This window comes from Dipteris shenzhenensis, chromosome 25 (assembly GCF_047967505.1).
Source record: "Dipteris shenzhenensis isolate YYH24624 ecotype China chromosome 25, Dip_SZ_1.0, whole genome shotgun sequence".
NCBI classification, from domain to species: domain Eukaryota; kingdom Viridiplantae; phylum Streptophyta; class Polypodiopsida; order Gleicheniales; family Dipteridaceae; genus Dipteris; species Dipteris shenzhenensis.
In genome coordinates, this window is record NC_141620.1 from 47113056 (window position 1) to 47140492 (window position 27437).

Sequence of the window (27437 nt, forward strand, 5' to 3'; positions counted from 1 at the left end):
TAGACCCAGACTAACTAAACCTAACCTAGCTAACCAGACCTACTAACCTAACTCTGAAGTAACTTCTAACCTAGGAAAATTTGGAAGGCCAAGGTTTTGCAAGCAACGTGGCGGCGCACGAGGACAGAGAAGAGGCGATTGCACGACGGCGCGGGCTGGGTGCTGGCGTCATGGCGGCAGTGGCGGATGTAGGCGTGGCGGGGAGATCACGCAACAGGCGTCGAGTGGATCATGCAGCTTGGTAGGCTTCCGCAGCTGCGTAGACGGATGGAACGAGCTGGAACGGGCTAACGGAAGGGCTCGCAACTGGGTAGACGGACAGAACGGGCTAACGAAACGGCTGGAACGGGCTCACGCTTTAGCGGTGAGCGATTAGAGTAGGCAATGGATGGAACGGGGTTGGGCTGGGTGCGTTGAACGGATGAGTAGATGAACGGATGGCGTCTCATGGCGTGGGCGTAGCGCTTGCAGCAGCAGCACCAGCTCGTGACTCGCTGCTTGGAGTTAATTTGGCTGGCGTTCCAAGGGTATAACGATATGGAGCTGACACTGATTTGGTGAAGCTTGATTTAGCAGGCGTTTGTCTTATGGGTGGTGCAACAGCTTCTTTGCTGGAGCTTGGGTGGACAACTCTCTGCTTGTGAGCGTCAGGGTCAGTTTGGTGAAGCTATGCCAACGAGAAAGATTCACTTCTAGCACAGATTCAGGATCGGTGTACTACTTGCTTGTTGCAAGGGAAGAGAAGCAGGTGCCAAGAGCGATGATCTGATACCAATGTAGAGAAGGGGGAAGGGGCAGATTTGGAGATGTGGAGAGAATAGCAGAAGGAAGGGACGAGAAGAGAGGAGAAGGGGAAGGAGAGAGGAAGAGAGAGAAGGATGAGGGGATAGAGAGATAGAGAGAGGGAGGAGAGAGAGAGTGTGAGCGTATGTAGCAAGTAGCAAAAAGGAAGAGGGAAAGTAGATGGGATTAGATGTCACATCAAAAGCTACATGGGAGGGGGATGGAGACTCATATAGTCCCTCCACATTTTCCACCTAAAGGGCCTTTAACTTGGCCTCTTTTTCCCCTTCATTACATTTTCATAGGGTCCATAGTGCCCAATAATGAACCTAGTAAAAAAATAGATCATATCCCTCCTTGAACGGATGACAGCCAAACAACCATAAATGCTTGCCAAAGCAAGCAGTGGGGAAGCGATCCTGAAGCCATTGCTGTAACAAGAGTAAGAAATCACAAGACTCCAGGCAATGCCAAAATATATGGGCACAGAGTCTGTAAGGACAGACATCATCTACAAGTGGGAGAGCAATATAATGACAAGCTAGAATTTGTCCGACGGGAAGAAGCCCCATCATTACTCCCAATCATTCCCCAGCGGAAGTTTTGAATCCCAAATATGTTGTAATCTTTTCCGCTACCACCGAGGGTTGCGTGTTATAGACTACACACACACACACACACACAGTTTTTTTGGGGTGAAATCTTGATGCTTTATTTTACACAAACGCTTCCCCTGAATGGGGAGCTCAACATTACATCAGTAGAAGATCTCAGTATATGACAAGTATACATTGTAGTCTATGCAATGACTTTGCAGACAATCAAAGAAAGATTGTTGCAGAGAGCGACGGGAAAAAGAGAAAGTGAAAAAAGTAGGATCACCAAAGACTCTATGATTTCGATCCTTCCATAGAGTTTAGAGTGCCCAGTATCGAACCCAAGTGAAGAACAAATCAAACCCCTTCCTGTATGGATGAATTCCAAAAAGCCAGAAATGCTTCCCAAAGGTAGAAGCATAAAATCTAGCTCTCAAAAGCTACCAAAGGAGATCCAAGAAATCATGAGTGTGTGGACAATGCCAAAGGAGACGATGCACGTATTCCCTTAGAGCAAAACATCTATGACAAACAGCCGCAGCAATATGTCTTTGTGCCAAGAGCTGCCCAGATGGAAGAACCCCCAGCATCACCCGCCCACAAAGAAACTTGCTGTTGAAGAGGAACTTCGGAACTCCATTGTTCCGCAATCTCTTCTGCCACCACTTTGCCGGGCGTTTCATATGCTAGAGTTGATATGCCTTATCTGAAACCCAAGGTAGGGGCAGCAAAACTTTATACAAAGGTACCGTAATGTGGGACAACCTCAAGGGACGGGTTGATGAACCTGAGGAACGAAGGGTCCAATCTTCAAGCCTATTCTCAAGCTCAAGTGGTGGAACCGGCAGAAAAGGATGAAGAATTCGAGTAATATTTTGCCACAGAGGGTGATAATACATCCCTAAACCATATTGTCTGGCAGCCAAAGGAAAAGATATCATGGTGTCACTATCACGAATCACATCAACCACAGAGCGGATCCCTTTGAAATTAATAAAGTAGGAACATCTTGGGTTCTTGCAAAGCCAGCGTGGAGTGAAACACCTTTGACCAGAGTAAAGGGCATCAAAGATTGATCTCCGATATGCTTGAGAGACACCAGCATTTTGGTTGGGACCCCAACCCGGCCCATATAGAGCACAAATCTTTCAAGGCTGCCACCTCATGTATGTTGGCCTTTCAGATCTTCCGTTTCTGCTATTCTAGTTACATTAGATCTTTAGGTGTGTGATAGACACCTCTAGTTCCCCTACATGGGGTTTCTCACAGGCCTCTTTGGCCTTCGCAGATTTAATAAATCTTCTTTCTTTCTTTCAACTCAACTCCCCAACTGCATGCTTTGGTGCTAAAGTTTTTGCCTTGCTCTGCCTTTTTTCCTTGAATAGATTAACCTAGTCAAGATTTGTTTGTTTCCTTTTTTGGTCTTGCTACGTCATTTTTCCTTGAATAGACAAATAGTTAAGCGTCGTTTTCTTGTTCGTATCCGTGAATAAACAAATCTAGTTAGGAGTTGTTTGTTTTTTTTTTGCACTGGTGCTAAAGTTTTTGCCTTGCCCTGTCTTTTCTCCTTGGATAGGCAAATCTAGTTAGGAGTTGTTTGTTTTCTTTTTGCACTGGTGCTAAAGTTTTTGCCTTGCCTTGTCTTTTCTCCTCTAGTTAAGAAGTGCTTGTTTTTCTTGCAACAAATATTTGACCAGGATAACAATGCTCATCTCTTCTTGCCCTATGCATGCTCTCCCTGCTGCAAGGCTATGGCACATTTCTTATGACACAAGATGTAAGATGTGAGACTCTGAAATGACGTCAAAAGTGGCTCCGCCTATCTTGTATGCTCAGTCATATACTACAACTGCAAGACGTATCTAACCTAGATCTCGAGTCAAAGATACGGAACAATAGGGACAAAGATGGGAGTTGTCATATGCTTGCAAATCTTCTAAATTTCAGATTGGAGAAGATGAAAAATTACTCACAATTCAGCCTGCTTCTCATAATTATTGCGAACTTCATGAATATGAACAGCCACCTCTAACTCATGATCAACATATTGCTGTATAGTCTTTTGAGTCACCTGTCACATAAGGGAATCAACTGTTTGTCACAAATTCATTTATATTACCGAACAATACAAGAATTTCCAAATTGTAGCTTTTCACAAGTGACCTTACCAAGCAAAACATTACTCCTATCAAAAGAAAATTTCAATTTCTGAAAGCTCCAATAGGAGGAAGACTAGATTAAGTCTAGCAGTTTGCTGACATCATGCTACAACGTTTCTTTTACAACATAATTTAATGCTATATCATTTTGGTTTTGGATGGGTGGGGGGTGTTTACTTGTCCAAATGCTCCGTTAGCAGGAAGGGCCCCTGTTGATCACGAGATTATATTCAAGATAAGTTCCTCAATGCCAAAATTGTTAGCATTTTCTCCCTTCCTCTCCTATTTGATACATATTAGCATAGCCAAAAACCTCACTATTACTTGCAATTGAACACATTTACTTGTTGCAGTAATTTCCTTGTATGAGAGCAAATCCATACGGTAAATCTCCATCTATGCATTGAGTTGACCTTTAAACCACACTTAGACTCCCTCTCCTAGCACGAAGAATAATGCAAAGCCAGCTAGTTTGTTCCAAATTATTGGCAGGAATTGCTAGACGTGACATCTCTATGTCTCATGCTTCAGACTTTCATTTTACCAGCAGTTGCACTTTCTCGGGCAGAAGGTTTGCGAGCTTCAAGGACTTCCTTCAAGCGTCGGCTGGCCATTGCAGCCTCCTCTGTCTTGCGTTGCAAAACCTAATAGCATGAAAAAATATTAAGTCTCTGCGATATACAACCTATCATAAATGTCACAACAGTTTTAAAAACAGAGAAAACATCCAAGTGTACACCATACAGTAATTCTACAGAGGTGTTAGTGATAATCCAATACCATCTTTTGACGTTGGTTCAAAGCCTGGAGCTTGAGCATCTCATATTCATTCTTACGGCTCTCCTTCCTAAGCTGCTGACATGTATTGCGATTGAGTTCCTCTTTAAAGCATTTGAAACAATGTTTGAAATAGTTTAACTTTTGTTTTATCCAGATCCTGAGGGAAGGTCGAAAGAAGGTTACTTTGTTCGATCCACGGTTGCAAAAGATCCTGGTATTTACCTGCAGAAGTTCTTTTTCGCGGGAAGCTTTCCAAGAGCGAAATTGTTCTGATTCCTGCTTAATTCTATGCTGCAATTGAACCTTAAGTTCAAGCAACACCTTGAGACAATCAGTTTCCAATGTTTAATCCAACCACACTGCAGCCACTTAGACAGGACCACTGGGTATAAAGGAGAAAGCAAGAAACCTTCCAATGGGAGCTAAAGCCACCTGATCCATTAATAATTGACCCATAGGATGTTTGAACTTTTTATTGTTAGTTTAAAAGTGTAATTCCATTATAAGGATCCACACATTAACTGAGCATAGTTGTCATTGCATGCAGTTTTGCTCTAGGAGGAGCAGTACTTTAATAACTCTTCTGATTTCTATTCCCTTTTCTAAAGAATGTGTAGTAAGCTCCCAGCTGGAAAAGATCACAATGTGCACATAGCATGTGTTTGTGTGTGTGTGGTGGTAGGGGGATTGGGGGGTTTCATCTCTTAAAGATAAAATAGGGTAAATCTCCCAGTTATGCACCTTGTGTGTTTTAATGCATTGGATCTCTTCATGCAGATGCTTTGCTGCTTCATCACTCCGTAATTTTTGCTTGAGAAGATGCGCTTGGTCATCTTGCTTTTGTTTTAGCTGTACAAGCTGCCATCAATCAAACATTACCAACAAAGTTCAGGGAGATTTTCATTGGTTCATCACAGGAAATACTAAATGGAAGTCTTATACTGTAGTCTATTACAGGCAGTATACTGAAATGCTCAGATGTCCCTTTTATTACCTGGGACTCTAAGGTCTTAAGCTTTTGAACATAGGCATCCTGCATTTTCTGAGTCTGCTCATCTGAAACACAGGCAATATTTTCGATCTCCAACAGCAATTTATCTCTCTCCATCTGAACAACAAGGAGAATTATGAGTTCACAATTGTAGCCTAGATAATTTGTGAAAAGAAAGCAGTGGAAATCTCCCGTATATTCAGAATTATTTTCAGGCAATTGCCTGAAGAGTTCGCTTTTCATCTTCCAGTTCCATCAGCTTCTTTTCAAAGTGTTGCTTCCTAAAGAGATTATCAAACTTCACAAACGTTTTCATCTCAGCCTGTAAGGTAGAAGAGATAAGACTCGTTATCAGTATCAGCCATTACTCTTCCTCTGTAAGAAAGAATTAGCAAATTGCTGAGCATGTTTTCATTCTCACACCCACTACAGACAAGGCTCTGTGCAACTTCATTCCAGCCGAAGGGAAACACCTCTTTCTGCTCAATTTTTGTATTCAACTCCTGAAGTTCTTTGTCCATTGATACTTGCAAACAAGTATGCTCAAACTCTTTTACAGCTGTTTCATCTTCTGCGTCCTTAGATTCACTCCCTGATCAATAAAAGGACAACACCAAGAAATAAGACATAAGCTAATATGAATAACGAGCATCCAACCTTCTTTCAATAGTGATACTACCTACATCTAAGCGTGTTGCCTTTGAAAGACATAAGCCTATGCTCTGTAGAGCCATCAGTAGAAAACTAAACTCACGAGTATAGGAGATCATCTGTCCTAGACCTGTATCATGACTGCCACACAGGTCCAGATAGTCTCTGTTGCAATCAACTGAGCCACTCATACAAGAAACAAAGGGCGGACGGAGAGAGCATGTCAACGCCTGTGAATCAGGATGTTCAATCTGATGTATAGCAGATTCCAGATCCTGAATTTTCGTTGTGTAAGATTGCAACAATCCTACACTCTGTAGGAACTCCAAACACAATATCACAAATTCAGAGTTTACATTTTCGTATAAGCTGTAATTAATTGGCATGTGTTGAAAGTTGGCATATCTCATTTGAAAAAACAGTTTGAAGTGATAAGCTACTAAGTGTTTGACAGTAAGTACTAATGTCGTAGTACACAAAATTCCTCTCGAACATCCTCATAGCATTGTAAACAATGTACCTGAAATCCACCATTCACTTCCAGCTCATCGAAAGACTTTCCAGCACGTAGAAGCTCAAGATTATGATGCAGTTTGTCTCTTTCAATCTTCAAAAAGAAGAAAAAGGATTGAATTCAAATAAACTTACATAGAAGTCCACCATGCTAGGCAAGGAAGAGACGGATTGTGAACGGAAAGAGGACTTCACATACCTAAAGAGCAGTTTCATGTCATAAAGATAGAAATTGATCTGCAAGACATAACCTACCAAAGCATCCATCACATGCTGAGCACACACTTGTAAGCCATCTCGTGCTTGCTGTAGTTCTCGACTGAGTTCTGCATTATTTGCTTCCAGAAATGAAATCTTCTGTTTCAACATCTGTGCAGTCACACAATCTTCTTAGGTGTTTTAAGAGTACATTGTTGCTGATATATTTTATTGAGAAAAGTACGATATGCTGCTGCATGCATCTGCCAAGCAATGTAAGAGAGTATTGGCATTCAGTCACTTTACTGTACCTACAGTGTATAGACCTGCATAGTAGAATCTATACTTGCTTCAAATGACTAAAACCTTACTGAAAGTGCTATTTCCATGATCAAACAACAATAAAACCAACATGGTGATAAGTGATTCACATAGTAGTAGAATCATAAGTCCTTGTTATCTGTTTGCATATCAGGTACCAAGCCATAGACTAAGCATTTCCAAGATATTGGCATCTTCCAAGTTAAAAATCCCTAAGAAATCCATATCATTAGTACAAACGGAAAGGGCCATGAGGCAGGCTGGCCTAAAAAGGGGTCATGAGCTGTATCTTAACCATCCGGGTAGTCTGTAAACCAGGGTTTGTTGCCACTTTAGCCGTGGTATGGTCCTATAGGCCAGTTGGGACACTTGGTCCACTTGGCACACCTAGGGAGGACACTTGGTGCACCTAGGACATATAGGGTGTACTTGGGCTTATATGGTCACTCTAAACTCATTTGTGCTTTCACTCTATCCATTTCTACAAGTACACTCCATTGCTTCCCAGCTCCATTGCATTCCATGTTTCCTTCCATTTCAATTCATCCAGCAGAGGTATCAGAACAGGCTTTTACTCTTAATTCCTGCCCTTGCCTTCACATGCATCAAGCTGCAACCTTATCGTCAGTCGTGTGTGTGCTTCCAGTCAATAGGCCGCTGCCATTTGGTTGCCTATAACAAAAGCCATTTTTGGTTGTCACTTTCACCTTCCATCAGTAAGCTCTGCAATACTTAGTTTTGCCATCAATTTGGAGCAAGAACAATCTTGCTCTTGTTGGGAACTGTAAAATCCTTTTTTGTGTGCAACATTGGCCTGTTCAATGCCTTCGCTGATTTGGTCATCGCCAGATTCAAGAATACATTTCTAGCTCAACAAATTGTCAACACAGCCGTCTGTATGCTGAATCATCAAAACAGTCATCCATACTTGGACAAATCACTGAAACAGTCGCCCGTGCAGTTGTCTGGCATCATCCTCCGTACAATCTGGTCGTCCACATGGTAACTAGCTTGATTCGATTCAGTTTTTGGGTGTGACTTTGCTGTCTACAACTAGGCCAACCTGATTTAGGGAATAATCACTTGCTGGAGTCATTTTAGCAGATTTAAGAATTTTGTGCTTCAATTAGGATGGACTTTTGCAGGCCAGCATTTGCAGTCAGTCTTTGTGGGCAGATTTGTGATTTGGCTCAGATTTGAGCAGCCATTGGGGCCACAACATTTTGCAGACACGTTTTTGTCATTATTTGCCTGACATTGCAGATTTGCAGTCAGGGTCGCTTATTTGCAGTTATAGCCTTCAGGCTTTGACATTTGCACATGTGCAGTGCACATTTCTTTATTTACAGATCTTGCAGTGGCACCGACTATCTTTCAACTGAGGATAAGCTTGATGGCACCAACTATCTGATGTCATCATACATGGTGCACCACTTGTTGATTGCCAAACAATTTTGGGGTATTGTTGCAGACACAGAGGTGAGACCTCCCTCTCTGGAATCCACTGCCGCTCCACCTGCTTCCACCAGAAGTGGTGGTACCATTGCTACATTTGGACCAACTACCACTACTACCATAGTGTCTTCCATGTAGCATTAAATTTGATGGGATCAAAGAGATGCAAAAGCACATGCCTTGATTGTCTTGTCTTGCAAGAGGTTCATTTTACCCCATAATCGATCTTGCAGGAGGGTAAAGGCTACATGGGATACATTGCCTAATCCCTATCAGATTTGAAATGAGGCTAGAGTTGCCTTTTTGTGCAGGGAATTGGACAATGTCAAGATGGAAGAAGGGAACAGCATGGATTCCTATCTCGCAAAAGTCAAGGACTATAGGGAGCCAACTTATACTCTTGAGCAACGAATCCGAGTACATCACCATGATTTTGAGCCGTGTCAGATAAATGCACAAAGAGAAACATTTGCTCCTCTTCCTCTACCTTATAAATCACAGAGGATGCAAAGGCAAGCATCGGGTGGCTGCTCCCCCCCAGATTCAGCCTGATGGGACCTAGTACCAATCAAGGTTATAACATGGACCTAGTACCAATCAAGGTTATAACATGTCGAGCCTGAGATGAGATTGGTGTCGATACTTTGGGAAAGGAGAGAGGAGAGGTTCCGTGTGTGTAGGCAAATCAAATATCTACTTCCTGGAGCTACAAGAGGAAAATGCTGCGAGTACAAAATGAATGTTTGTAATGCATATTATTGAAAAATAACTTTGTCAAAAAGCCTCTTGCAAGAAGAATAAATAAAGAAAATGTACTTGTGCATCATCGATTGTGCCTCCTCTAGCACGAATGCACAGTAGCTCAGCTTGTAATAATTCCAACTGTTGCCGCATCCGCTGCATCTCTGCTGCCGCAGGATCACAGTTCACCTGTAATAAAGCCTTTCTTATGTTTTGACTTCAACTTGGAAAAGTGCATTTCGCCACTACGAATACAATCAAGCAGTCCCACAAATCTTACTGTTGGCTTGTTCTGAATGTTTCGTGCTCTATTCGCATACTTTAAAGTATTGAGTGTCTCCTCTGCATTTGAGTCTGCTGGGCTGATACAAGCTGCAATTACAAAACCTACAGTGAATAAAGAAGAGACGTGCATTCATACATTTGTGCCGCTGACTTCTACATGCACAGGAGGGAAGGAAAATGGAAAGGAAGTAGACATACTGATGTTCACAAAAGAGACAATGTGTCTGAAACAAAAGCTCATCATACACCTGATAACTGCATCTAGAGTGCAGGCTCCTATGAGGAATACTAATTGACTAAATTCCAATCTGAGGAATGAAAGTAAAATGAAGTGCATACTAAAGGAAAATTTAAGTTGAGTACAACTGTGAAAAATCTCAGGGAAGGAAGCCATGCAACTTTAGCTGTCAATGTCCACAGTCAGGTGACATGAGTGTATACTGATGTTTAAGGGCCTATGAGCATGCATATGCATATACATAGGCATGTGTGTGTATCCGTGCATGAATTTGAAACTGTGCATACGTGCATTCGTGTGTGTGACAGAGAGAGACAGAGACAGAGACCTTGAACAAGAGGGGAATGAGAAGGAAGCTTAACTCTTGGCTAATCATGCTCTTTCATTTTCCACCATAATAAGAGTAGATCACCTTTGAAATTTATTGTTCCCTATAAAGTAATACTCAATAGGCTTATCATTATTATACTAGTCCACCAATACCATACACTAACAATCTGCATGTGCACAATTTACTGTATCAATTGGTCAACATAATACATGCTTTGCTAGGGAAGCCCATTTATGGTATCACAGAAAATCCCATTAGATCCTTCATTGCTATTAGCATAGCTATAATTCAAAGGACAATCTATACAAAAATGCCATTAATTATGATATGTAAATGCAAACAAGATAGGTAGAGCTACCAAAGTTGAACACTGGAAAAGGACTGTCTAAAAACAATCCACAATTTGAGGTCAGCCCACAGTGATAACCCATATAATGCACATCCACTTAAGGGGCCAAAAGGCTGAACGTTGATCAGAACATAAGGTTAATTTTTGCTTCATCAGTCCTAAACAATGCATGGAAAACAAAGAATTGCCTGACCAAGTTACATTAAAAAAAGGGGATCACAAAGGAGATGCTGTAAAATTTCTTGTAGTACTTATACATGTATCAGAAGAGATGATGATATTACAATTGGATTCTACACAGACGAATTAAATTTCATTATCGCCTTCAGTTAATTCACAATTATCTGCAATCTGAATACTTGCAATTGCCAAAAAAGTCTTAATCTAAAGTGAGACTGTTTGGAAACATTGAACAAATGTGTTAAGCCAGCAAAACTATACCGATCATGATTGTTCTGCTGTTGCCTCCAAGAGAATCCTGAGGCCAGACAAGAGCATATGATGAAAAGCAGACCCCTTTCATTTCGAGATACATAAAAAGACTATCATCAATGGTACCTGCAAGAGACGTGTAAGTTTGCTATCACGATAAGGCACATGCCCACCATCTTTGCGCTTTTTCTCATCTCCAAGAGCATTTATAACATTGCCCAGTGCCAGCAAGCCTTTATTAATGTGCACACCTGCAGCACAAGATAACTCAATTTAACCTAACTTCTTCACGGTTCGGCTCAAAAAGACGAAAAATTACATTTACTGGTAAAAATGAGAAAATCTCAAGCAGCTATTATGAGAAACAAATTTTATAGAAGACCTTCTTTAAATCGAATCCCATCAGCCCCTGTACGTTTCACTCTCTCTGATCCAGCCAAGTCCACCAGATGTAATTTTGCACATAGGAACTCATTAGTGCCATTCTCTAAGGGGGAAGTGTAGTCAATGGGAAGCAGATCCAATTTTCGTCGTTGTTGCATAGTGATTGTGAAGATTGCATGTGATCGACTACAGTAAAATGATGGAGTTAGTTTTACCCAAAAAGAAATAAGTGTTGCAATATATCTTGTCTTTTCTAGTACAACAGTAATCGCATTTGAAATCTAACTCAATGGTGCTGCAACCCCATTCCAACTTGACTCTGGTTTTGATGCAATATAGGCATATATGTACTTCAAATCTCGAGACCTGTAAGCTGTCTCTTTCAATAGATCCTTCAAGACTCATCAATGAAGACAACAATTAGATTAGCGTGTTGTGTTTTTCCCCCCCCAAATACACATGCTAAAGGATTTTTTTTAAAAAAAAGTGAAGCTTTGTGATTAGAAGCTATCCCTTTCACGGCCAATAACCCACATGGCCTTGGGAGAAATTGAGGTTTCCAAAGAATGGGAATAATGCATTGCAGCATCCATTGAATTACTCTCTATAAAAGATTAAAAATGTAAGATTCCATGTTAGTAACTAGTCCCACAGATACCAAAGAATCTGGAAAGCGTAAGGTCTCCAAAGAATGGAAGCCTTTTCTCGGTCAAGGATCAAACCCACCAGGGAGTCGTACCTAGCCTCCACAGCTTAAAGGCAACAAACACGTGACATAGTCAAATGGGACCCTTCCATTGTATCCCACACTTACCAAAATGGAAGCCTTCCCCTCAGTCAAACAAGGAGTCAAGTCTTTCCATCAAAATCACCAGAGAGTCATACCTAGCCTCCACATCTTAGAGGGAAACACACAAGCCACATAGTCATGGGAGCTCTCCACTGTACTCAACATATCTCAAAATGCTCTGTGGGTATCCGTAAGCCCTCATTATTTCAAATGTGAGTTTCTGAAAGATACTTCAGTTCAAAATACCCCAACCCCATTAAAATTTAATGTCTGTGTACAAAACTAAGATCTAAATATGTGTATGAATTGCCCAAAAAGAGACAAATAAACTGTACCTTGATTGTGAATTCATATTAGTACTTGCAGTGGCACGAGAAAGAGATCCTTGCTCTAAGCATGCTGCCATTCCATGTAGATCGTGAACATCAACCTCTGTTACCCCTGCAAGAGTTATTTCTCCGTTTGATGTCTCACGTATTTGTATAGCTGGTTTTACAGGAGTTGTGGGCCTTGTACCGAAACCCACAAACATATCTTGCCTGGTGGAAGTTGGAGGATTTACATCAAAAAGGTCACGCACTTCTTCTTTAAGAATCTACAAAAAACATAGAAGTAAAAGAAAATGAAGCATTTTCTGCTTTTTCATGATTGGTATTACAGATTTAGAATCCAAAGCCATAAAAAAAGGCAGGTCGTTATTAATCAGACATGAGACTGACTCTGAATCCACAATGATTTTCGGAGTTTGAGTTGCACACATCTAGATTTGGCATACGAGATTATTCATACATTATTGCCTCTTTACACATCTATGAACTGTTGTTCGTTAACACTGAACCTATTGCACTCTGGATCCAAACAGATAATGAAAGCATTCGAACCAATAACTTACGAACAGCAAGAAAGATAAACTGACCAAATAAGGGCGATGATCATCCCAATTGTGGACTCTGCCGCCCCTATGGTGCAGCCCAAAAGGAAATTGGCCCTACCAAGTTCAAGTTGTACCGTCCTAGAGAGATATAACTTTTTCCTTACATGGTCCTCTTACCCAGGACCTGCCCCATTCCTGGTATTAAAGGCACCGTCCATGAATTGATCATATACAGTGGCTTGCAAAGATAGCCTGGATCAGAGGTAGATTCATGGGGGTAATCATAGTACAGATTTCCAGCCTCGTCTACCCACTCATGCTAGGAGCTGATCATGCACATACCTCCTTTCACTTGATCACATATATGGTAGTTAAGCCATCCTCTTAGCGGATATAGACAATCAACCACTCTTGATGCTAGAGCCCAACTCCTCATTCACTCCATTCATATCACTGCACAACACGCTTTTCCTTACACAAGGAAAGTTGAAGGAGATATATGTTCCTCAAAATAGATGGTATGATGATGAGTGCAAAAGGCAACGCTGGCACTGTGAAACTAAGCTAGGACACCTGCAGAAGGAACAAACAGGGAGTACGAGTGAATTGATAGTTTCTTGCGAGAAATAGCACATTGAAGGCCATCTACCTCCTCGGGATTAGCAACCTCTATTTGGCTGCGAGGACATTGCACTGAAGTGTGTCTATCTGTCTCTATTGCTAAACCTCCTTAGCTCGCATGTGTTGCATCTTCATGATCAAGATATCTAGATGGGCCATGGGCTGTTGTGGTGGGTAGGCGTATAGCATGGAGGTGGCCGGAAGAGTATGAGATGGAGAGAACTAGTGGTAATTTGGGGGGTGACCTGGGGGAGAGAGATGCACTATGGGGGGTGACCTCGAGTAGAGAGATGCACTATGTGTGTGGGAGAGGAGATAGGGTCAGAGGTTGGGGTGAGTTAGGAAAGGTTATCTAGAGCCTTAGGGCTAGGGGAGTCGCCAATAGGTGGATGTGATGAAGTGGAGACATCACGATGTGTGGTGGTGCTATCCTTGATTCCCACTGCAAGTGTGCCTTGTATTGAATTGTCGTTAGTATTATCCATACCCGCTGTTTTTCTGCTTTTGATTGTCTTTCATGTCTTTGCTTTTGGGATTTTCCACCCTCCCCTTGTCTCTTCCTGAGCCAAGAGAGAGAGCCATAGAGTCCTGATCAGAGGATAAAGAGAGGGGAAATTTCCACTTATCTGGGATGTTATGCTCTCATCTCATCATCAAGAAAAGCAAGAAGCAATTGCGTGGGAGAATGTGGGAGAATGTGGGAGAATGGGGCAAGACAGTGGGGTAGGCATTGGCAAAGGATACAACAGCAATCAGCAGTTGCACCTAGACAGTGCAGCAGCTGCAAGATAGGAGCTGTTCGAAACAGGACTAGCTAGAACAGTAGAATCAAGGAGTGTAGTAGAAGCTGAGGATCGCGCGAAGCTGAGGATAGGGCAAAGCTATGGCTAGAGAGGCAGATGGAGGAGGCGTTTAAGTGGAGGTGGAACATCAGAGGTCGAGGGCTGAGGAACAGAGACAAGGGATGCACAGAGTAGAGGTGGAGGAATGGGGTGGGTATGGTAGAGGCACTAACAAGGCCCATGGTAGTGAAATTGCAGACAGACACATAGAGATCCAACATTGAAGGACACCAGGATTTTCTTGGATGATAATCTCACACTCCTATAGCAAGAGCATATGACGGAAGGGATGGTGTGAGTTATGACAGCAAGGCAAGAAGGCAAATGGGCAGCCTACAAAGACGGAGATGATTACCCGAGAGAGGGCAGAAAGAGGAAAGAGGGAAGAAGGAGAAACGGAGAAGGAAGAAGGGGAATTATGACGGTGTTGAGCCCAGGGGATGAGTGCAAAGCAAGCTAAGAATGGCTGTGTGGAATTGTAATGGTACAGTTTGGTCTTTTACCTGGGGGGCTTCTTCAAGACATACTTTTTTTTTTGTGAAATCTCATATTTCTGTGTGGGAAACCCCAAAAGAGGTAAAAACCCACCAATAAGTACAAGAAAAATTTACAAGGAGGTTGATGATGCTCAACAGGAGTCGGATCTTGAACTTCTTCAACAAGAGAAAGATTGGCCTGTGATTTTTCTACCTTCCTCCAGTAATGCTTCGGACCAGTAAAAGAAGGCTTATCCAGTAAGAGAAAGATTGTCCTGTGATTTTTCTACCTTCCTCCAGTAATGCTTTGGAGTAGTAAAAGAAGGCTTATCCAGTAAAGCCTTAGTAGAAACTGGAGGAGAAGGAAGAGTAACCTTCACAGCTGAAGGAGCAGGAGAAGTGGTCATGGAAGCAGAAGGGCAAGCACGTGCAAAATGACCAACCTGACGACACCGATAACAAGCTCTAGGTAGGAAAAGAAGCGAAATGCAGCCTGATGTGCATTGGATGAGCTAATCCCAGATCAAGATCCAGAGTAGATGGCACGGGCTGCATCATATCCCATAAAATATAGAGGTGAACATCACGGGTAGCTTGCAAGAAACCCTATCTCGGAACATGGAGAGGCCTCCCCAAAAAAGCTGCAAGAGTAGGAAGATGCTGAAGAAGAGGGACAGGCAGCGTTTTGAGGGTAATCCAAACCGGACAATGGGTCAGAAGAGAGGCAGACGGATCAAATAAGGAATCCCACGGCATCACATAAGCAAAAAAGCCACCTCCAAGAACTCCAGCACGACTAACAAGGCACTCTACCACATCAATGGAAGAGCAGTGGGCATAGTAAAATCCTTTGCCCACAAAGACAAAGGAAGAAATACAATCCAGACCCACTGCAACATCAGCCCAATGACGAAGATGAGCTGAAGATAAAACCCTACCCATAAAATAGAGGCAGACTCCAAATTGTTGAGCCTGTCGAAGAGCGGAGACTAGCCGGAGACCAAAAGGGTAGAATCCAAGGAACAAACAAGCGGGGAACCCGATGAAGGAACTTCTGTAACAGGGGCAGAGCACAATTGGTGAAGAAGATCCAGCTGGAGGGAAGAAGGGTCATCGGAAACATCCAACTTTGTCGATTTAATTGAAGGCGAGGCAAAGAAACCACCATGCTTCCACCGAAGAAAAACATGAGTAGGAGGAGCAGAGGCAAAAGGAGGCGCTGAGGCAAAGAAAACAAAAGAAGCAGGTGTCGTAGCAGCAGGAAAGGAGGAGGAAGATGAGATTAGAGCAAAAGCCACCAAGGGCTGCAACACAGATATGGAAGGAGGCTACGCAGATGATCGTATAGGCTGTACGGTTCGTCGTACAGCTCGTACGGATGGCCATACAGTAGGCACTAAAGGAAAAAGAGGTGGAGTAGACGGCTGCAAAGAAGGCTGTATGGGATGTACGGGGATGTGCAAGGAGCACGGGAGCTGTACGGGGAACTGTACATGGGACTGCTGTACGGGGGGCTGCAGGGTGCACGAAACTTGTACGGAAGGCCGTACAGCTGACGGCAGTTGTACGGAAGGCAAGGTAGGTAGCAAGGATGTTGAGGGTGACTGCATGGATAGAAACGGGGAGGAAGACGAGGCTGGCAGGGCAGAGGAGGTCTCCATCGCTCCTCTCTCACCTCACACACACACACACTTTTTTTTTTTTTGTGAAACCAGGAAAATTATATTATAAAACATTCATTTACATCAGGGCAGTGCTCAAGAAAAGAGCCAATGCCCTATCCATTAGAAGCAGTAAAAGAAAAGCTGAATACAAGAAACATCTAAATCATCCTCATGTAAGGCATCATATAAAGATTGCCGCAATGAGGCTCGGAAGAACTCATAAGGGTGCTGAAGGGGAGAATTCAGATATGCATGATTTCGCTCCAGCCAGAGGGTCCATAAGGCCCAGTATCTGATCCATTGGAAGAAAAGAGAATACTGTGACAAAGAAGCTGATAGTTTTCCATACATCCAGAAAAACTTGTAGAGCCTGTGTGCAGGAAATCTGAGAGATAAGAAATAGGAGATCTTGTCTAGATGGTCTCTGAAATATGAACAAAACCACAATAAATGCGGAATACTCTCAGGAGTATGATGACATCTTGGACAAAGAGGTGAGGCAATCCTTCTTTGAGCCAATTTCACTCCCACTGGAAGAATACCAACAATGCATCTCCATAGAAAGAGTCTCTGCTTCAATGGCATTTTCAACTTCCATATCAATTGCAATTTTCCTTTCCACCAAGCTAATGACTTATTCAGATGCCATAGAGAATTAGCATGATGAGCAATCCAAGGAGGAGGTAATATCAATCGATAAGCCTATATAGAAGTCAATAAATGCAAAGGCCGAGAGGATAATCTTGGACTTGAAGACTGAAGGTGCCAATCTTGAAGCCAGTCTCTTACATTTAATGTTGGAATCGGAACCTAAGGGAATAAGAGATCAGCAATAGCTTTCCAAATAGGTCTGTGATGCATCCCAAGATTGTATTGTCGGCATGCTACCGGAAAAGAGAGAATATGTCCTTGCATATCTACTACTTCATCAATGAACCAGATGCCCAACTTCATAAGATTGTAAGCTCTCATTGGTTCACACACAATTTTTATTTTTTGTTAAATCCATGAGAGGTATATTATCAGCAAGATTTACATGAGGGTCTCAAAAAAACAGAGAGCCTCAACAGGAAATCAAAAGCAAAGAGAAACTATTTCCAGGCATGACTGAGGAAGATCTCCTTGATGGCAAGCATCATAGATAGATTGCCGTAGGGAGAGTCTGAAATATTCATAAGATTGCAAGAACTGATTGGTTCACACACACACTTTTTTTTTTTTTTTGGTAAATCCATGAGGCTCTCTGTTTTTTGAGACCCTTGTGTAAATCTTGGTTCACACACACACACTTTTTTTTTTTGTAAAATCCAGTGCAGTGTATTTATATTGTCATAACTTTACAAGAGGGAAAGTCTCCAAAAAATGGAGAGTATCCCACATATCAGAAGCATAAAAAGAAAAGCTCAATGCAAGATGCATGCAGATCACCCTCATGGCAGGCATCATATAAAGATTGCCGCAATGAGGCTCTAAAAGATTCATATGACTTTTGAAACTTGCGGCCCAAGTATGCCAAATTGTGCTCTTCCCAGATTGTCCAAAGCGCCCAATATCTCACCCATGAGAGAAAGAGGGAGTATTGAGATAAAGGCCTTCTAAATCTGCCAAATAGCCAAAAATGTTTCCCAAATATGTGACTCGGGAAACGGAGGCGAAGAAGATCTGAAATTTTCCCAAGGAGATTCCGAGTAGACGAGCAATGCCAAAGCAAATGAGGGACAGTCTCTGAAGGAGCGTGACACCGTAAACAGGTGGGTGGTGCAATGTGACGTTTGGCAAGTGTGATTCCCACTGACAATGTGCCGGTCATGCATCTCCAAAGAAAGAGTCTTTGTTTCAAAGGCATTTTACACCTCCATAATAGTCGGAGATTCTTCCGCCACCATGAAAGGGGCTGCCTGATATGCCATAGAGTATTAGCATATTGATGAATCCAAGGGGCAGGTTGAAGAAGCTTGTAGACTTTGATGGAGGTCAAAATAGGCAGAGGTATAAGACGAGAGCATGTAGCAAAGGGGAACAATTGCCAATCCATTAGCCTGTCTGTGTCAACCACTGGGGGAATTGGTAGAAATGGATGCAAGAGATCAGCAATTTTCTTCCATATCAATCTATGATGTATTCCCAAAGCATAAAGGGCAGTGGCCTGAGGAAAAGATAAGACATGGCCGTGATCATCTACCACATCATTGATGTATCTAATTCCCAATTTCATGAGATTATATACCCGAACCGGTTCCTGTAAAGCAAGTGGAATGTCAAAAATGGCACTCCAATGAATACTTTCTTTCCTCATTGAGTTTGTCCCCAAATGATTATCAGGAGCCCATTTGACTTTAGAAAGCACTTGTTTCCAGTCCATTATTAGAGCAGTAGAGAAAGGGCATCCAGGAATCTTCCCGACAAATCTCCCAATGACAACCTCCCAATGATCAGTAGTCCAATGGCCATAAGCAGTTGTCCTCATGTTGACACACATGGATGCTATCATACAAGTCCATGGCTGCTTTTGACAGAAAAAGGTATGGAGCATAGTCGCCTTCCTTGCAAGTACATGATATCTGATATTTAATACATTAAGTCCTCCATGCATCCTAGGGGAACATACCATTTCCATCTTCAGCAGTCTCAATGCTTTCACTGCAGTTTTTGTCATCCATAACAGCTCCATAGCTTGAGACATAAAAGCTGAGATATCTCTGGAGGACCAATGTATCAAAGGCAAAAAGAACTGAACATAAGACATAACAATAGACTGGACTATTCTAAGCCTGACATGAAGTGGCCAAGTAGAAATTTTCCAATATTCCAATTTGTGTTGAAGTCTTTGGAATATCCATTTTAGCTGCTGTTTTCTAGTGATATGCCATCCTATAGGATATCCCAAATGCCTGACTACATCTTTGGAATGCACTATCTGTCCAGGCCAGAGAATAGAATGCCAGTCACATTGTTTCAGGGGAAGCAATTTGGATTTGTCAAAGTTGACATGCAATCCCGCTGCTAATCCATACAAAGATAATGTGGTCATAAGCATGCTGACTTCCCGAGGAGAATTTTGTGGCATAAAGAAGGAATCATCAGCGTATGCCTGTGCCAAAAAAGATGACTGGTTCACACACACACACACACACACCTCTTCTTCAAGACATACACAAATAGAGACATTATCTTCTACACCGAGACACATAGAGCCTAGAGAGAGGGCTGCCCACAACGACATGATACATATGGGAGTCAGCTCATAAGAGGGAACTGAGGAGAGATAGTGAGGTACATGCTCTAGGGGCATGGCTTCCCTTTTCAAAGCATGCCTGAGACCACGCATATATGTGGTAAAAAGAGAGGATCATGCACACCATATGTGGATATGAGTCCAGCTACCAGATGCCCGACCGATCTTGATTGCGGTGTGCTACTTCCTCCCAGACACGTCATCATATACGTACATGAGGTCACTACAAAGGGACACAGCCCATATGAGATGATACATGATGACATCACAGAGTTCTCCAGGCAGGGAGACACCCTCTTTTCTTCTGGGGCCTTCAATGCACGGATAGGAGATAGACAAGTGGGCCTGCTAGACTTCGCATATGAGAGAGATCCCCACATGGTTCTGGAACTAGATGCAAGAGAACTCAGGATGAGACACTCCATAGATGCCCCACACGTGACACAGTAGGCGACATTTACTTGAGTTGGGGGCAGTCCATGACTTCATCATCTATAATGGTCTTCAGAGATGGCCATCATCTGGGGGACTTACTTGTTTCCCACATCACAACGGAATAAGTACAGTGGACTACCTAATGGGCCCATTAGCCTTTGCCTCACGGATACACGACCTCACCGTACCCCCTCCCCACTCGGAGCTCACCGCTCATACCTAGCCTTCCGTATCACTGCTATAATGCCAGCCACAAGGAGAGCTCCTCTTACGCCTGCCGGCACCTAAATCCACTTTGATCGTGCCCTCGACCCAGTATATGTGAGTCACTTAGCCACAGAGCTTCTGGCCCTACTCGGAGATGATATAGACCTCACCCATGCCTCGGACACCCTTGCCTCGTGGTACAGGATGCTACCACTAAATCCTTCCCCATGACCCGCCGACCCACATGGGCCCATTAGGTTCGATGACAAGTGCAGAGAGGCGAGAGTCCACCTCACATGGGAGCAAGCCTTGTGCTCTTTGAAAACATTTGAGGAATAGCAAGTCTTCTAATGACTAACATGCCATAAGAGGCGGGCCTTTCTCTCACACAAGATGGATGAGATTATCAAATCATTTGGATCCGACCACTGGATGGGGGCTTCTATCGGAGGGGAAGCCACCTATTCCCATCACTGATCTAGATGTGTGGCACACGTATGCATGCTCTCTATATGATGTTCCGATGCGGGTACCACTGGACATGTCCTTTATGTCCACTACATAGAATGTACGGGCTGCACTCCACCAGCTACCCAACCGGAAAGCACAGGATCATGAGGGCCTACGGACTCAGCATTTTGCACATGGGCAGGAGGTCTTAGCCCCGGTTGTAGCATAGATGTTCAGCCATGCTGTATGCCACGGCTTCCCACCTACTTGGAGCACTACCACTATGTACCGATACACAAAGCAAGAGACCCCATGGATATTGGGAGCTGCCGCACCGTCATGATTGGCCACATATTGGCCAACATTTATGGATCATACTAGAGAAAGAAAAGAAAGAAAAAAAGTTTATTAAAGTCTTTGGAAGACCAATGGATCTATGAGACTATGAAAACCCTGATACAAACTAACGAGCATCAACACCCATGCAAAAAACAAAAGCTAAATGCTACATAGTCATATCAAAATAAAAGTCCTCCTGTATGGTCCGGTTGGAGAACTCTATGAGCATGCTCTGACAAGAGTCTACTAGGGTATGCTTCTCCTATTTCTTTAATCAAAGTAGGTGTTCATGATGTCTGACTACCTCATGAATGAATGTGACCAAGCATCTTTGATCTGGGAAAGAGAGGAACCGGGATATTAATCCGGAGCTATCTTTGAATAGAGAATAGAAGCGTCCTCATATCTCGTAGCACAACGGGCATCTAAAAATGAATGCTCCTTAGACTCAATCTCTTGTAGGCCACATAAGGTGCATATGTGTCTCTCCCTGGGTAACCCTCTGCTCGGCCACTCTCAATACAGAATCTATGTGAAGAGACTCGAAACTACCCAATAGAGATCCTTAGTGAATGGGGTAGATGAATCCGCGTATATCCCCGTGGGTCAATAAACCCCTCATCTCAGATATGTAGGCAATGATCTCTGTAGAAGCTGAGCTTCACTGTGAGCTCAATCGGTTCCAACTAGGTCCAGAATGTGTGTAGCTACACAAGATCCTCATACATGACTTGGTTGACCTCATGAGACCGTAGTGGGGAGAATGGCACATTAATGTTGTACTGGAAGGGGGAAAGTCTATCCATGTGAAGCCCCAATCGCTCAAACCACCTCACTGTGTATGCAAACTAGCACCTCTCATCACCTGCAAGTTGATAGAGCCATAGAGGAGGACAAAGCTAGCCACGGTAATCTGCTGCGTCCCAAGGCGCATGCCCTAACTCGAGATACGTAGGTGATGACCTGAAATGCTGCATCGAGCTGCAATGGAGATGATCCAAACTCAGCCAAGATGATCTAGTGAGGAGCTGATGGCTTACTGTGAATCATCCATGATAACATGAGTACCTCTAATTGCTCCATGTGAGCCTACTCAATATTTGATAGATCTGCTGGCCCCCAACAAGGGCTGCCATACATCCCTGCTGGTCGGACCAAGGAGTCAAAAAGTAAGCACTTGGTCCAAGGGTCATGAAAGTGTGAGCGGAAGCACTGCCTCTCTAATCTAGCCAACAAGGCGTGCCCTCTACTCAAGCAAGCTTGCATCACCGGTCTCATGGTGAAAATAGGTTGGGAGAAGATAACCCCCAAGTATATGTATGACGAGACAATCTCGACCAATGACCCATCAAAAGTAAACTGCTCCCGATGCATAGCGACCCGATATGTATTGAAGATCATAACCTTGGTTTTACCAAAGTTGACATTTAAATCATTCGACTTCCAGAAAGACTGTAGTGCATCTAAGTGCCTCTGGAGGCCCTCTCCTGCTGCTGAGGATCATAAGAGTACCATATCATCTGCATATAGCAAGATCTGAATCAGAGTGCCAGCAAGAGAGCAACCAGGCTCCCCCAGTGTTTGCATAACTGTCTCAAGCTCGTCAATGTAGAGGCCAAACAGGATTGGTGATAGAGAACACCCTTGTTTGACCCCAATAGTACTCAAAATCTCATCTATCCATCCAGACCCTATCGGGACTTTGCACAAGCGCCTGATGAGGTGGGCTCTTGGAATTGTATCAAAGGCTTTTCGAAAATACACAAAGCAATAGTAAACCCTTTGATTCCATGCCCTCACCTCCTCAATAATACATCTGAGTGCGAGAATGTGATCCATGGTCTCATGATCATATTAGAATCCGGCTTGTCCATATGCTCTAAGCTCCTGCATCCCTACGAATCTCGACCGACCTCGGTATCAAGCACTGATGCATAAATCTTGGACATGACATGCCCGATCATGTAGTTTCCCGGGCTCATGTGATCCCCTGCCCTGTGGATGGGTGAGACTGTATTCATAGTCCAGGTTCGTGGGAAGCCAAGGCAAATAGCTTCATTGAAGAGCTTTGCTAGGATCGGGGCTAGGAATTAATATTCCATATGCAATGAATTCAGTGCATAGACCCTTACGATCTTTTGCTCGGCCATTATGAAGCTTCATCACAACATCTTTAACACCCCACTTAGTGAAAAGTGTACAGGAAGTGGGATGAGTGTATGTGAGAGATCATGAACTAGCTGATTCGGAAATTGGAATGTCATATAGTGTGTGCGCATAATCATAATTTAGTGTCGGTGAGAGGTGAAGGGGACATCACTCTAGAAATCTCCACCAAAAGTCCTTGGAGTTGTTGCTAAACAAGGTGTTCACTAATTCCTTCTCGTTTTGGTGGACAAAATCATGTTTCTTCCCACAAACCAATCGGCAATACTCGCGTCTCATTTCAGGTTCGTTCGGAAGTTTGTGTTTGGTTTCGAATCTGAGTTGACGGCATAGAGCCTTACATTCATCATCATATCCACTGTTGCAGGGGACAGTCCCAAGTGGCGGGGGGTGAGTGGAGCGAATAGTTGAGGGAAGGAATGAAGGGAAGCCTTGTGAAGTGAGCGGGTAATAGATCAGAGCAGCACGATCCTCTAGTAAGGGTATGAAATCAACATACATGAGAAGTGTATAAAGGCGTGCTGAGTACCTAGGCAAGAGAGTACGATCGAAATGTATGTCATGATAAGTGCTATGAGTGATCGGTGGAGTGAAGGGTACTGTGTGGCGAGGTGTGGAGATACGGATGAAGAGGTATGTGTGGTCAAGCCCCAGGAGGAAGTGGTGCAACAACAAAGTCAGTGATACGAGCGGCAAAGGCAGGAGATCTGATGATGTAATCAACAATGCTGGAGCCTCCTCCATGTGGGAAGCAACGAAAGCCACCCAAGGAAGGCCATCTATCAAGACCATTATAAATAATGAGATCAACAATCATACAGAGGCTCCGGGGGCAGCGGGCACTAAGACAGGTAGGATTCTAGAAGCAACATTCCACTCTAGATCACATCTTCACTTTGAGGGCTATCATTGAGGAGGTGAAGTCCAGACACCAGAAAGTCTGCGCTTGGTTTGTAGACTTTTGGAAGCCTTTGACACCGTCTCGTGATCCCTCATTATCAGGAAACTACAGGAGATACATTCCAAAGACTTTGATTTGGGGTGTGATGAGCCTTTATGAGGGAGAGTTCGTGCACCAAGAGGTTTATCGGATTAGGTCAAGAGCACGATAGGGTTGAAGCAAGGCCGCCCTCTCTCACCAACTATTTTCACGCTCTACATTGATGAGATCACATCCTCCATAGACCGTGAGGGATCACTACTGGCTGACCTCATGATACAAATATTGCTATACACTAATGACATAGTCCTCATATCATCTTTAGCAGAGGGGTTGCAGAGACATCTGGAGGCCATAGAGGTGTTCTGCACAGAGAGAGAGACCTGACAGTCAACCTTGGGAAGATCAATGTTATAATCTTCAACACCTCACGCGCAATGCTTCACCGACATAACTTCACTTACTGAGGTGAGCCCATGAAGATAGTGCTGGCTCTTCAACACTTTAGTACAGCTGACTGCCATGTATGCACCATCCTTTGGGGGAGTGATCTATAGTTTTACGTGAACGGTTTGCACTTAGAGAAATATCTTGCTTCTATCCCACAACGGTTGCGCGGGTTTTCCTGAAATAGCTTCCAAACACAAAACAACAAGGGTCACTTCAAAATCCAACCTCGTAGAGCTCATCAGGCCCGTTGCAACGGTTCAAGAAACGCGTCAATCCGATATCGCACGTGAAAGTTATGCTCTCTCAAACATTCCTCACCAGGGGCCCTCGTGCACGTGTAGTGATGTGCACAGGGCGTCCCCCCTCCCCCCCGCCTCGAGATGACCACCTACTAGCTCAACCCAGCCCCCTCTTGTACATGCTCCCAGCCCCAATTCTCCCACTTTCACACCGAATACCAAAAGAGAACTGGAACTTAGTTATTGAAAGGACATACAAGTTGAGATGCCGGAGTCACCTCGAGAGCACCTACTCCCATATACTCACCCCACCTTGAGAGAGCTTGAGCCCTGTCTCAAGTGTGAAAGTTAACCACAAAAGCCTAACCCCAAGCAAGGTTGACTTGAATGGGTGAGCGGCTATAGGTGACTATGGGATCTAGGATGATTAGAGTAAGCCCTCAGTCCCACATGAGATAGTACAGGCAGAGTTCACCATGACACCTCTCCAAGTTGATGCCATCTTTTAGACAATGACATCCGTCCACAGAGTTGTAGGCCATTCTATGGGCTATCCATAGGTGCCACTTATTCCTTGGTATGTGCCTTGTAGGCCTAGTTATAGTCAGTTAGGACTATTCTTACAGTTAGTACATGTATCACCTAGGTCAGTTAGGACACTTAGTCCAGTTAGGGCAGTTAGCCCTAGGGTTTTGTTATGTTGGCTCTCTCTTGAGCCTCCACTCTTAGTTTTGCAGCAATTCATTACAACATCTCGTTTTTCTCCTTCTCACCTCCATTTTTGAGCTTCCATTGCTAGCCATAGCCAACAAGAGTTTGGGACTTATCTCACTAGAGACTAGCAAGGCTGTCATCTAGGCGACTGGCAGAGGACAGAGCAAACACTTGGGGGGGGCACTAGGAGCTCCCTACCAAGACCTAGTTCTATCACGACCACTTGAGAATATCGGAAAAGGGTTTCATCATAAGACCCCAGTATCTTGAGGACACGGGAATTTCATACGCAATGAGGATCACTTGGGTTTCATCCCATCAGCTGAGGATTGAGGCAGGGAGAGCCGCAGGTATACCCAGAGAGCAATGGATCTACATGCTATGCACATTGGGGTTGGTTGAGACAGAGGAGCATTTTCTTTGTGCCTGTCTAGCCTACTATGAGATCTGGGGATGCTACCATTGCCTAAACCTGAAGGAAAGCAGCTGTGGTCCACTCTCACGACTGATCCACTTTCATGATTAGGTATGCATTGGGCTCTATCTGGTGGATATGCGCCGACATAGGGAGATACTACCACGGCACATTAGAGAGCAACAAGAGGCAACCAGCGCATAGGAGACAGAGGCTGACCAAGCACCACGATGGGTCACAGACTTCTATGCATTTGAGTAAGCTCCAGGACACAATGGAGTAGAGGAGGAGCTAGCTGATATGAGAGCAGCCTAGGTCAGCAGAGAGAGCCGACACCGTGCCACTGAGAGAGGGACACAGAGACCACGTGCGAGGCGGAGAGAGTGACTATAGCACACTCTATTGAGGTCCGGCCTATCATAGTTTTCCTCAGGGGAGACTAACAGAGACGAGGGATCACTCTGAACATAGCTCAATGGGTTCAGAGATCCAAGAGACCACGCCCCCCACCACAGCGTGAGCCAGCTTGACAGATACAGATTCAAGATATCTACATAGCTCATCGGAGAGCCACCATGGTGCCGGGCTTCGACTTCTAAGTCCCAACTCTAAATTTGCTTCAGTCTGTATTTGTTTTGGATTTTGTGTGAGCTCTTGCGCTCATTAGATCGGTATATATTAGTACTCCGCAAGGGCCCTAGCGTGCCCTTTGCTCTAGTCCATTGAGGCTTATATGAGTTTTTTTTTTTGTACACTTTGTCCCACAGGCCCGTGAGGCCTCCCGTGGACGTTAATGCATCTCTCTCTCTCTCTCTCTCTCTCTCTCTCTCTCTCTCTCTCTCTCTCGCCCCGCTCCCTCGCTCTCCCGCTCCCCGCTCAGCTCCCTCGCTCTCCTGCTCCCCGCTCCCTCCCTCCTTGTCTATGGCTGAGAGGTGACACTAGTCTTTGTACAGTAGTCCCGTATCGTTGCCTTCACGCTCACGCTCAACCTACACTCATGCTATGCTCCCTACGCTCACGCTCTCCCGCTCACGCCTCGCTCCCCTTAGCCCCTCGCTCCCCTCAGCCCCTCGCTCCCCTCTAACCCCTCGCTCCCCTCAGCCACCCCTCGCTCCCCGCTAGCTCGCTCCCTTGCTCAGCCACCCCTCGCTCCCTGCTCCCTTGCTCTCCCGCTCCCCGCTCAGCTCCCTCGCTCTCCCGCTCCCCACTCCCTCGCTCCTTGCTCCCCTACTCCTCGCTCAGCCACCCCTACTCCCCGCTTAGCCTTGCCCCCTGCTCAGCCCCTCGCTCCCCTCAGCCACCCCTCGCTCCCCGCTACCCCCTCACTCAGCCACCTCCCTCCCTCCTTTTTTACTCATCCACCGCCCCCCCCC

At 44.2% G+C, this 27437-nt stretch overlaps 2 protein-coding genes across 2 annotated transcripts in view; both read right to left on the reverse strand.

The window, feature by feature from the left end:
* LOC147885969 (kinesin-like protein KIN-4A) overlaps positions 1-27437 on the reverse strand; it is a 220312-nt gene that overhangs the window by 124320 nt on the left and 68555 nt on the right. Inside the window, exons 5-22 of the mRNA XM_087396260.1 lie at positions 12333-12592; positions 11206-11393; positions 10950-11074; positions 10833-10869; positions 9469-9560; positions 9264-9377; positions 6729-6842; positions 6481-6567; positions 6064-6274; positions 5783-5901; positions 5533-5631; positions 5313-5426; positions 5060-5176; positions 4541-4621; positions 4319-4390; positions 4083-4182; positions 3716-3747; positions 3353-3450 (exon numbers count right to left, since the gene is read on the reverse strand). Coding sequence (XP_087252386.1) covers positions 3353-3450; positions 3716-3747; positions 4083-4182; positions 4319-4390; positions 4541-4621; positions 5060-5176; positions 5313-5426; positions 5533-5631; positions 5783-5901; positions 6064-6274; positions 6481-6567; positions 6729-6842; positions 9264-9377; positions 9469-9560; positions 10833-10869; positions 10950-11074; positions 11206-11393; positions 12333-12592 — 2060 coding nt within the window. The remainder of the gene's footprint in view (positions 1-3352; positions 3451-3715; positions 3748-4082; positions 4183-4318; positions 4391-4540; positions 4622-5059; positions 5177-5312; positions 5427-5532; positions 5632-5782; positions 5902-6063; positions 6275-6480; positions 6568-6728; positions 6843-9263; positions 9378-9468; positions 9561-10832; positions 10870-10949; positions 11075-11205; positions 11394-12332; positions 12593-27437) is intronic.
* On the reverse strand, positions 17856-19145 carry LOC147885970 (uncharacterized). Its single transcript, XM_087396703.1, has one exon. It carries the CDS (start codon positions 19143-19145, stop codon positions 17856-17858), a length of 1290 nt encoding a protein of 429 aa, XP_087252829.1.

Bases quoted from the DNA above. Each gene is read 5' to 3' on its own strand.
- LOC147885970 (XM_087396703.1), bottom strand. From the start codon at position 19,145: ATGGAGCTGTTATGGATGACAAAAACTGCAGTGAAAGCATTGAGACTG.